Source organism: Rousettus aegyptiacus, unplaced genomic scaffold (genome assembly GCF_014176215.1).
Source record: "Rousettus aegyptiacus isolate mRouAeg1 unplaced genomic scaffold, mRouAeg1.p scaffold_m13_p_10, whole genome shotgun sequence".
Classification (NCBI taxonomy): domain Eukaryota; kingdom Metazoa; phylum Chordata; class Mammalia; order Chiroptera; family Pteropodidae; genus Rousettus; species Rousettus aegyptiacus.
Genome location: NW_023416285.1, coordinates 75,906,328 through 75,919,008, shown reverse-complemented (window position 1 = coordinate 75,919,008; position 12,681 = coordinate 75,906,328). Strand labels below are relative to the sequence as shown.

The window sequence follows — 12,681 nt, the reverse complement described above, 5'->3', positions numbered from 1 at the left end:
GACCAAAAATAAATATATGTACACATACATGCTGTTTGTGTATATGTGATTCACAAACACATAGACAGGTATATATACATATATATGCTTTTAAAATTATATTTCCCTTTTCTACAGTGCTGGTTTTTAAATATATAAACACAAATACATTTGGAAATGACTAAACAACATACCTCAATTCATTTTCTTAAAAGCTATTTCTAGCTCCTTTTGTTTGCAAAGGTAATTGGTCAGGATTGCATCTTGTGATATTCTGGCGTTCTGTTCCTGAGAAAGTTGCCTCTGGGTGTCATTTAGCTCTTCTACAACCTAGAGATACATGTCATTAGGTTTTTGGTCTCATAACAATTTAAAAAAATCAAAAGCTCAAAAGTTGAACCTTAAAAATGTTAAAAGAAAGTAGCCTTTTTAAGCACAAGGATCTTTATCCTACATGAAAAACTCGAATTTAAATGACAGCTAAATTTGTCATACAGCAAAAATAGAGGCAGCTATAGTATTGTGAAATAAAATTTTTTATCAAAAATTTTGACTAGTTCCATCACAGTCTTAAGGCAATTTAGTCTATATGTTACCATTTTAAAAAGCCCAAATTAACATGTTTATGATTAAGCTCAATTTTTCTTTTATATTTTTATTTAGAAAACATATACAGAGCTCTATTTGATGCCAAGAATTGTAATAAATTAATTTTTCTTATAAATGTCACCATTCACATTTTAAATGAGATAACATTTTGGTTTGTTTTAAATCTAAATAATAGACATTGAATCAAAAGGATATTATAAATATTGATAAAATACTGTTGGAATATGAAATTTTACCAAAGATAAATTTACTTGATTGAAATTCTTTCTTAGTCTTCAAAGGCCACTGTTTTAAGAGCGATTTCAAATAGTGTCATTTCAATTTCTTTACAATATTTCTCTTTTGTTCTTAACTGCTCTCTAACTCTTTTATATAACATCTCAGTATTTCTTGTTTTCTCCTCATTTGATTGTACAGTAAATCTGTAGTTAAATAAACATCTTAAAATTCATTTGGTTATAAAATAAGTTTATATTATGATCTGGTTCTACATATATTGGATCATTACCCTAATAAAATTTCTAAGTTCTTAATATTTTTCCTATCTAAGTACCAAGTTTTTATTTTTCACTTCAATCTCTTCCAAAAGATTTTACATATAATTATGATTATATGTACATAATCTGAAAGCATTGAAAAAACATTTAGCAACTTACTAAGTTTTAGTTAATAGTAACCCTGGTAAATATTGTAGAAAAGGAATTTTGAAGTGATTCAGTAAAAGTAGAGTGGAAAATTATCTTTTTTCCCACAGTCATAATTACTTCTCTATTAGGACAGGTAATTCAGTTACTTGTTAAAAAGAGAAGTCTCTGTTTATAAAGAAGTTTATAAATTCACTAGAAATAAAATTTCAGTTTTACAAAATATGACAGGTACCTCTACAAATGATTTATACTGTAAGACAGCATCTGCAGATGTCTTTTACACAGCACATCTGCTGATTACTGTAATCTGAGACTAAGGGAGTCTAATATCTGTTGCTCTACACTCTGTGTTTCTTCATTTGTAACACTTTTAACTTGTTGATTACCGTCTATTTTATACATGACTTTAAAATCCTTTTCGGAAAAAGGCAGAATTCATATTAAGTCAACAGGAAAGTGTATTATGTGCTTTCAACATAGATCTTTGAATTAATTTTATGTATAAGAACATGCTGAATAAACTAATTGGTAATCATTTTCTGTTTCACTTTTCATTCCATGTATATACTAAGACTAGAACTGCATAAGTTTCTTTAAGAAATTTTTTTTCTGTCAAGAAAAGTGGCCATTTCAGACTCTCTTGGTGGGAATGTAAGTGAATTTGAACTTTTGAGAACATTTCGGAAATATCTATTAGACCTTTTCTTATACTTCAACTGAAAAATAGTCTATTAAAGAATTTAAAGTACTGCAGAATCAGAAATATTGAAACAGATTTTATGATATAAAATTAACTCTTGCAGCATTAATTATTATACCAAAAAATGAAAAAAAACAAAATTCAATTTGTTAAGTAAATTACGAGGTCTATATGTGGACATCTATATGGACATTGAATGATGATTTGAAAGAATATACACGAACTTATTACTAGAAGTATAAGAACCTGCTATATTATTTTCAAGAATTTTATATTTTACAATACTAAAGTTTTTCTTCCCTATAAAATCCCAGAAAGCATGTTAGCAATTATGAAAATTCCCGTGTATATATCTGTAGTATAAAAGTTAAGTTCCAATCAAAACGCCAGAGTAGATAAACATTGCCTCCTCTCACGTTCACATCAAAATTATAACTAAACTACAGGACATCATTGAGAATCAAATGAAGTCTTGAACAGACCACCTACAACTAAAGATATACAAAAGAAGCCACGTCAACAGGGCAGACTGGTCCAACATACATGTGGCAGTTCAAAATCAAGAGGAATATCTTGGCTGAGGAGATCTCCGCTGAGGAGTAAGGGATCCCAGTCCTACACCAGGCTCCCCAGCCCAGGGTTCCAGAGCCAGGAAAAGAAATCCCCACTAGTTGCAGCTGTGAATACCAGTGAAGATTGTGCCTGAGATGGAGGGCTGCTGGAGTCCCCATAATGGACTTACTCGCTGACAGACTCACTTGTTTTGAGCTCTGGCGCTGAGGTAGCATCTTGAAAGGTGCCAGGACATACAGGGAGGAATTGAATTGCCTGGTTTTAGGGAGAAGGCCGGAGGGGTGACTTTGTCCCAGACAGAAGTGCTGGCAGAGGCCGTTGTTCCTTTGTTGAGCCCTCCCCTCTCCCAGCCTGCAGACACAGTGGCCACCATATCTGAGTCTCCATCAACTTGGCAAACACTGTTTGCTTTGCCCTGGTGATTCCCTGAGACCCTACCCCACTCAAATTTTGGGCCCACCAAGTTGTTTCCAGGGACTTTTCCATAAAAATGGTCTGTCTTGGCTCATGCTCCAGATTTCCAAAAAACTCTCCAAGGTTCACAAGTCAAACCAGCATCTTCCCTCAACGTACTCTGTACCTCTTGTTAAGCAGCCGCAAGCCCAGCACTTGTGTCAGCTGGCCTTTCAATGACACTTAGCCTATCCCAGGCACCTCCAACCCAAATACAAGTGGCAACCATCTGCAGATCACTTTCTAGCTCATACCAAGTAGCCACAAGCAGGACACAGGCAGCAGCTGATTTAAGCTTAAAACAGAGTCCCTCTCAAAGGGCTCCAGAACCACTATGCCTGGTGGCCAGCTTCAGATGACACCAGAACACCCCACAACTACCTCCACAAAAAGACACACCCAAAGGGTACACTCAGCAGGCACCAGAGCCCTACTAAAGTGAATCCTGCTCTGTAATGTCAGCCCCTACACAACAGCACCTCCATTGTAGTCACAGCCAGTCTTCACAACATGTCCTGAGGGGCAATCCTTCCCATTGACATGCAATTAGTAACCAAGGCTCAACAACAACAGGAGAGTGTACTCAACACACTAACTTTAAAATACTCTACTTTCCTATCCCCACAAGATAAAGGAACATTTTGAAATAATGTATTTAAATACATTCTTTAATAAGTCTACTTGGTCTATATTTAAAATATTTCTAATAATTTATTTTTATTGTTGAAATCAGATACTGACATGATAGAAACCATGGAGTATGCCATATTCAGTGTAAACATCATTATAGGACCTGCTTCACTTAGGTAAATAAGGGCATGGAAAAAGATAATGATTACTTGATAACATTTTTGATAGGAAAAATCATTGAATAAAATGGCAAAGCAGTAAAAAATTTTTCTTGAAATTATGTTTAAATAATAGCACCTACTTTACATAGTTATACAACCCTTCAAACTCTTTAGTAAGCTTTAATAGAGGAAGAATAAGAATATTCATTTATTAACCACCTAAAATGTGCCAGGTATTTATTATTCATATTTTCTTTTCTACATGTAATATCAATAATAAAAATGGTATGATGATGGTCACTACACTTCCTGCTTCCTGGTCATTCCAAGATACTAGAGTAGAAGGAAGAACAGATGTGGTCCATTGTTCTCTCTGTCCAGCATGTCCTTCTCTGAGACCTTCACATGACTGGCTCCTTCTCAGCTTTGGTCACATTCTTTTCTGACCACCTAAATTCTACTTCCAGTCCCATATTCCAACTATAAACTGCCCCAATATTCTCTAACCTAACATTGTTTATTTTCTTTTTATGAAGCACTTTTAGTGACTTATACTGAATTGTTTTTTGCTTGTTTTTCTGCTCCTATTGCTGCAGCCTAACCCCTCAACTTCTAGATTTTGTGTCTATCTGTCCAGCACATAGTTGGTATTCCATAACAGAAATTTACTTCTGGTTAAAACATTTAAGATCTCATCAAGAAGGCCTCAAGTACTAAAGCACTACATGCCTACAGGATATATCCAGTAACTATCTACTGAAACTGAACATCCTCCAAATTCGAAATCCACATGCTTGTTCTAACTTTCCCAGTCTTTGTGTCTCAGGTTTACAATAAAGTGTTCTCAATATTTAGTAAGTCATTAAATACCACTGTGATCATTGTGCCTTACATTTTCATAGCACCCTTTACCATTTACAAAGTGGTTTCGCATTTATTACATTTGTTCACTATACATACATACCTGCAAGGTATGTATTAGTACCCTTATTATGAATGAGGTCACTGACATACCAAAAGGTTAAAAACAAGTTTTCCTGAGATCCTATAGCTAAGAAGTGACTGTGCTCCATCAACATAAGCAAATTGTTCATATTTGTTTGTTCTTTTGAAATGCCTTCATTAATATCTATACCATTTTCTTTGTTTCCAATTGAGGGCTTTGTAGCTTTCTTCTATAAAAACAAAACAAAAATACCCAACTTCAAAAAATATCATATTTGTTGACTTGTTGACTCGGTCAGTCAGGAAGACAACAAACATTTACTGTATCAAATCACAGGCACTAAGCAGATGATGGAATATAAATAAAAGATTTTGTCCTCTATTCTAGTAGAGGTAGAGATAAGTGAAAACAATAAGAACAGGAAAGTACATTTGCTACTTCTATAACTGAAATGAATAAAGTACCATAGGGCACAAAAGAAACAATCGGTTGTACCTGGGAAGTTCAGGAAATGCTGCAAAGATAGGGCTGTATCTTGAGATACGTGCAGAGGGAGGGCATGAAAGACATTCTAGAAAGGGCAGCATAAGCAAAACAAGAAATACACCACAACATACAATATTAAATTTACCAAAGTAATGTGGTAAGACTGGAACACTGGGAATGGGATAAAGAGATAAAATCAGAGCCACGCCAAACAAGGCAAGTGTCATGGTGGCATATGAATTGTACCCTCATGTATTAGGGAGCCACTAAATAAGAAGAGGACTTACATCACCACAAGCATATTTTAGAAATATCGCTCTAGCAGCAGTATAAGCATGAATATAAAAGAAGCAAAACTAGAAAGGAGTATTTAAAAGTTAAAGGTGAGAAAATGAATTACAGTAATGAGATATAAAAAAATCCTAAGTGGGTAGAAAACATTAAACTTAGTGAGTGACTGGATATGGTAATTTCAAAGAGGTTTGGAGTCCAGGATTTTTTACGCTTCCGTGTTTCAGTGGTGGACTTACTAGATGACAGAGCAGTTTACAGGAGTCAATCAAAAGGAAAGGCAATGTCTTCAGTTTGGGACATGTCACATTGAAGGCAGCCAGGGGATGTAGAAGGAAGATCTAGAAAAATACATTTGGAGTAGGACTAGGTAACCTTACTCAGGGAAAGCATATGATGTTAAGAAAACAGACATTTGTAAAAGTATACAAAACTGATCTAATTAAATAATGCAAACCTACACAGAAAATGTGAAATAAGCCAGACAGAAAACATTGAAAATCACATGATATCACCTATGTGGGATGTAAACCTAAAAGCAACAAATGAATAAGACAAACAAACAGAGACTCATGGACATGGACAATGGACTAGTAGTTACCAGAGTAGAGGGGGGAGGGGGAAAATAAAAGTAAATAAAAAATGAAATGTCAAAAATAATAAATAAACATAGGTTATAATAGATTACACATTTTTCTACCAAGAGCCCCATGATCTGAACCACTGATATTTTGAGTCCCTTAGGCTGGGGGTCAGATCACTCAGGGCATTTATTTGTGTTCTCATGAGATTTAATAAAGATGATACATTTGCAGACTTATCAGGTACAAACACACAAGATTCTGCTCGGATAATGGCATAGGTTTCCCCTTGCTAGGTAGAAGTAATGGCCAAGGTCATTCTATTTTGGAGGACAGCTCTTCTCAGTATTTGGTAATGATAGCTGACAAAGCCTGTCTTTACCAAATAATTTCAGTATTTGGTAAAGACAGGCTTTGTCAGCTATCATTTAAAGCTTGATGAGTAAATTTCACAAAGACTTCTATATATGCTATAATGTCCTTCAGACCAATGGAGGGAACAAAAATGACAGTCAAATGGTTGTATTAGTGGAAAATAGAATGTGTCCACCTAGCCTTGAAGAGAGGGCAGTGGGCAGCTTTAGGACTCAGATCTGTTTGTGTATACCACACATGTTGGCCGGTAAAAGTAGCACTATTAGACTTCAGGAGATGGACTGGGGCTGGGTTATAACAGACCAGGCCCCCCACCTTCTCTCCTCTTTTAATAGTGCAGATTCCGTTCCAAGTATAATGTATTTCCATATGTCTAGCTTGCAACAAGACAATAGGATATCTGTGGGGACTGAGTGATTTCCTCTCACCCAGAGGTACAAAGTAACTCACCCACCCTAATGAGATGTCTCATTGCAAATTCCAGTAGGTAACTCCTTTTCCAGGTGCAGTGGGCTTCGAGTTCTTAGCAGTATAACACGTTGATCCATAATAAGAGCAAGGGAAATGACCCTCTTCCATAAGTTTATAGTGTTGGGTGTCTTGACAGGGGTTCCCAGTTAGGCACTCAATGCAGGATGATAAAATTGAGTACCTGAATTTAAATCTCATTTTCATCACTTTATCTAAATAAATCACTTTAATCTCTTTGAGTTTCAAATTTCCATTTAAACAACTTGGCCAGAATATTAAACATAGGCTGAAGTACGAGGGGGTGTTTTGATTAATTATTCATTAAGATTCATGAATCTCCTAAAATTCTACGTGCTTTTGATTCTGTTTATGGAAAAATAGAGAATACTTAGCTGCCACAGTGAAAAAAAGAACAGAATCTAAGAAACACCAGGAAAAGCAAAGAAAAAAGTAAAAAAAAAAAAAAAAAAATCAAAGAAACTCATGGAACAACAACAACAAAAAAAAAAAACACTAAGAAAAAAGAAAAAACTTTATAAAACTAGGAAAATGTACTACCCAGAAGAGAAAATCATACTGGAAAGTCAGTAAGTAAAGAAATCAATTAGAAATAACCTCTAAATGCATGCTGAATTTAATTACCATAGCATAGTCTATACATAGATATTCTTCACTTACAGAAAAATAATTCACGGCAAGAACAGAATACCAAGTGCTGTAGGCGTTAAAAAAATAAACAAATAAATAAAAATAAACTGGCAATATCTTTAAAAAGAATCAAGTTACTAGTTACTGCTGCAACTGTCAAGTATATTAAGACAGTGCTTGGACTAACTGGGCTTCTTAGGAAAACTCTAAGTCTAAATTAACAGATGATGAAATTAGACTGCCTAAATTGGTCTGACTTGATTTCAGTGCTGCATAGGGATTCATCAGTATAGGCTAAGGAACTAGACAGGGTGAAGGTCAAATCACAGGTCAGCCACTTGTTTACTATGGCATCATGGGTAAATGGATCAACCACAGTTTTCTAATTAATAAAGAGTAGGTTATAACAGCACAGCTACTTTGCAAAGATATTGTGATGACTAAGTAAGATAACACACGTTAAGCACGAAATATAGTGTCTAATCCAGAATAGAACACTCAACCAAAGTTAATTTCTTTTCTCTGCATTCCTTTATGTGACATATAATTTTTAAGATCCTTAAAATCTTACCTGCTTAGAGTCTTCTTCAGAACTCTCACCCACTATTAAAGAAAAAAGATACATTTTAAATCAAGAATAGAAAAATACAGACCTATAAAAGTATCAGACTGATGCTGTGTCGAGTTATTCCTTTAGAACCACACCTGAATACTATAATAGAAGAAATATTGAGGATCATATTGGTAGGCAATTAATACCTTAAGAATGTTTACTTTCTCTCTCTCTCTCTCTCTCTCTCTCTCTCTGTATATGTATATATCAAATGCAAGAAAAGGAATACAATTTCTCAAAATTTGATACCTACAACCTATTTATAATAATCATAATCATACTATACCCCATCAAACTGACAAAATGGTATCATTAGTAGAATCAGTATCATAAACAACAACGTCAAACTTTAGTAGCATGATTTCTCTGGACTTCTGCCATGAAGAGCAGTTAGTATACTTATTGCGCTGTAACACATTGTGCCTTCTCTAACTCTTCAGTCAAGACTGTTCAGTTTAGGATGAAATACCCTATCTAGGAAACGTGGTCAGTAGGTACTACACTCTGCAGCACAGCAAAACATAGGAAACAGATGCTTTCTGGTCTTATTTCCAGGTGCAAGGTAAGTACAAAAGACTTTGTGATTCCAGTTTTATAAAGTAAAAACTCTTGAGACGGTTTCCTTTCATTGCTAGAGATTCTGTCTGAACCCGCCTCATGGAGCAGGAGGATCCAATCAGTGCTGCACAGTAGTGAGTGATGTCTTGTTTCTCAGCCCCCACATTATGTGGCAGATATCTATAGAAATCATGCTTTTTCAGCTTGTGAGGCCTATATCATCAGATCTTATGCTGAGGAACACCAACAAAACAAAACTCACAAAGGACAAAGAATATTTTAAATAACTACATTTGATTACCTTGGATTTTCAATATTTTAAACATTCAAAGAGATACCTACTGTATAATTCCTACCATAGGACATTCCGGAAAAGGCAAAACTATGGAAACAGTGAAAAGATCAGTGGTTTCCACGTGTTAGATAGAGAACTGAACAAGCTGAACACAGAGGATTTCTAGGGTAGTGAAACTATTCTATATGATTCTGTATTGGTGGATACAGGACATTATACATTTGTCAAAATTCATAGACTCTGCAACACCAAGAGTGAACTTTAATACAAATTATGGGTTGTGGGTAATGATGACGAGTCAATGAATGTTCATCTATTGTAATACCTGTACATCCCTGATGCAGGCTGTCAACAATGAGGGAGACTGTGTGTATGATGATATGGGGTTTACAGGAACTCTCTGTATTTTTTGCTCAACTTTTCTGTGAACCTAAAACTGCTCTAAAAATAAAGAATATTATAATTTTAAAATATATTTTTATTAAATTTATTGGAGAAATATTGACTTATAAAATTATGTAAATTCTCAGTATACAATTCACTAATATGTCATATGTATATTGCATTGTATGTTCACCACTTAAATTTAAATTTCTTCCATCACCATATGTTTGACCCCCTTTACCTTTATCTACCTACCCCCTTCTCTCCTCCTCCTGGTAACCACAAAACTGTTGGCTGTATCCATGAGTCTCTGTCTTGTTCATTTGTTTCTTTCAGATTTATATCTCACATGTGAGATATTTCACTTAGCATGATAATCTCAAGATTTATCCATGTAACAAAAGAAAGTATTTCACCTTTTTTTTTAATGGCTGATAATATTCTATTGTTCATGAACCACACCTTCTTCATCTAGTCATCTATTGTTTCCATGTCTTAGCCACCATGAATAATGCTGATATAAATATTGGGGTGCATATATCTTTGAGGATAAAAGTTTTCAAGTTATTTGGGTAAATACCCAGAAAAGGGATTGCTGGTCATATAGTAGTTTTATTCTTAGTTTTTGAGGAACCTCCATACTATTTTTTATAGTGGCTGTACCAATTTACATTCATACCAGCAGTGTATGAGGGGTCCTTTTTCCCCGCAACTTCTCCAACACTTGTTATTATTTATCCTGTTGATGATTGCTATTCTAAGGTATAAGGTGGTATCATTGTGGTTTTGATTTGCATTTTTCTAATAGCTAGTGAAGTTGGGCAACTCTTCATATATTTGTTGGCCATTTGTATGTCTTCTTGGGAAAAATGTTTGTTCAGGCCTTTGTCCATTTTTTAATTGGATTGTTTTTTCATTGTTGAATTGTATGAATTCTTTATATATTTTAGATAATAGACCCTAACAGAGGCATTGCTTGAAAATACCTTTTCCCGTTTGGATGATTGCCTCTTTGCCTTGTTGACAGTTTTTCTTTCTGTCCAGAAGCTTTTTAGTTTCCTATAGTTCATTCATTTTTTTTTTTTTTTTTTTTTTTTGGCTTTACTTACCTTGATTCTGGGGACAAATTCATAAAATACTCTGTAATTCCAAGGTCCATGAGTTTAGAACCTAAGTTTCTTCAATATTATTTATTGTTTCAAGTCTTACATTCAGGTCTTTGATCCATTTTGAGTTCATTTTGGTGTATGGTAATAGCCTAGTTTCACTCTTTTGCAGGTGGCTTTCCACTTTTGCCAACACCATTTATTGAAGAGGCTTTACTTTCTCCACCGTATGTTTTTGGCCCTTAGCCAAAAAATTATTTGCCCATATACATGAGGGTTTAATTCTGGACTCTCAATTTGTTTCACTGCTCAGTGTGTCTGTTTTTTTGCCAATACCATGATGTTTTGATTATTGTCATCTTGTAGTATAATTTGATGTCAGACACAGTGATACCTCCAGGCTTGTTCTTTTTCCTCAGGATTGCTTTGACTATTTGGGGGTCTTTGGTGCTTCCATACAAATCTGATTTTTTTGTTCTATTTTTAAAAAATGTTTCTGAAGAGGTGGATCAAGATGGCAGATTAGGTAAAAGTGGGGTTTAACTCCTTTCAGGACTGCACTTAAATTACAACCAAATTATAAAATAATCAATGTGGTGAATAACCTGAAATTGAGTTGATCATAACATATACCTCTGATGATATAAAGGAGCCACGTTGAAACCAATAGGAGGGGGCGAAGGTGAGAAACAGGCTGGGCCCACACCTGCGTGTGGTGGAGCACTGGGAGGAGAGTGCAGCTGCAGAAGCCCCACTGAAGTAGAGAGGGGCCCTATCTCCGTATGAGGGCTCCTTAGCCCAGGGTAGAGGCGTTCCTAAAATATTTGACTGCAAAAATCAGTAGAGATTCTGGTCATCCAGGTAAAATGGAACAAGACTGAAATCCCAGATGCCTCCTTTAAAGGGCCTATGCACAGACTTTCTTGCCCGTGGACACACACCCTGGGTGAAGGCTTGGGAGGTGCAAGACTCATATGGGGAAAAGCTTCATTATGTAGTGCTGGAGTGTAGGCTGGAAGAGCTGCCACCATTGTGCCTTAGTCGGGGCTCCCTACAGGGCCATCTGCAGATGGGTGCCAGCTTGCTTGTACTGAACCCTCTTCCAGCAGGCTGAAGCTAAATAGGCCCAGTGAGATCGGCCTGGCCTACTCAACCCACAAATTTCCCAGGGTGGCATGTTGCCTAGCAGAAACCCTGGTCCTGCCCCTTTGTGAGGCTGAACATTCCATGCAGGCAACAGACCTCAGCCAGTGCTATGCGCACATTTTAGGAAAAATAGTTGTGCATGGATCACTGTTTCCTATATGAGTTGCAATATTGCTTGGGCAGATTTCAGGAGTCTGTGGGCCCGCCCCAGACAGCAGCTGGTCTCTCCATGACTGACCTGTGACTTTTGCAAGAACCTGTGAACTCAGAATTTGCAGCAAAACTGAGGCTGCACTGGCCCAATGGCCCTGTGTCTCTCTGAGACCCCACCCCACCAAACCCACAAATTACCTGTGGCAAGCTTATTCCCAGGCAACCCAGTCCCATCCTGTGTTTCTTTGGGACATGAATTTGGCAGAAAACAAAGCATTCAGTTCATGCAGCCCATGCAAAGCCCATGCATCCTGAGAGAGACTTTTGGTGGCAGGCCACAAACCCCCACCCCCGAGATACAGTATTTCTTGAATAGATCTTAGGTGTTTACAGGTCTGAAATGGGCAGTGGCTGGCCTTGCCGTGATCTAAGACTTATACAGGGAGCCACAGAGACAGTGCTGGCATGTAAACTGACACTTCAGTGGCAGGGGGAAATCTGCTCAATATATCCAGGTGACTCCCTGGGTCCCCACACCACCCAACTTGAATATTACCCAGAGGCTCTTCCAGTTGTGGAGTCTTATAGGTACTGATAGGCAGCTTCAGGCCTTGAGAAGCACTGATCTTTTTGCTAAACCACCCCAGACTTGGTACTGGTTGTAACCAGACATCAGCTTACAGCATTGTCTTTTCCACTTACCTATAGATCCAGCATAGGCAGCAACCATCCGCGGACTGCTTTGTTTCTCCTGTTAGGTAGCCCTGAGCAAGCAAAGGCAGTGGCTGACCTTGGCCTACTGGGGAGCTCCTCCCAAGGTGTTGCTCTGTTGCAGTCTAGCACACCCAGAGACCGGTGCTAGACTGCAACAGAACA

At 36.7% G+C, this 12,681-nt stretch overlaps 1 protein-coding gene across 1 annotated transcript in view; it reads right to left on the bottom strand.

Moving 5' to 3' along the window:
• The window catches only part of LOC107518177, a 35,304-nt gene that overhangs the window by 5,974 nt on the left and 16,649 nt on the right, over positions 1-12,681 (bottom strand). Inside the window, exons 3-4 of the mRNA XM_036226600.1 lie at positions 8,122-8,153; positions 174-309 (exon numbers count right to left, since the gene is read on the bottom strand). Of these exons, the coding sequence (XP_036082493.1) occupies positions 175-309; positions 8,122-8,153 (167 nt within the window). The 3' untranslated portion in view covers position 174. The remainder of the gene's footprint in view (positions 1-173; positions 310-8,121; positions 8,154-12,681) is intronic.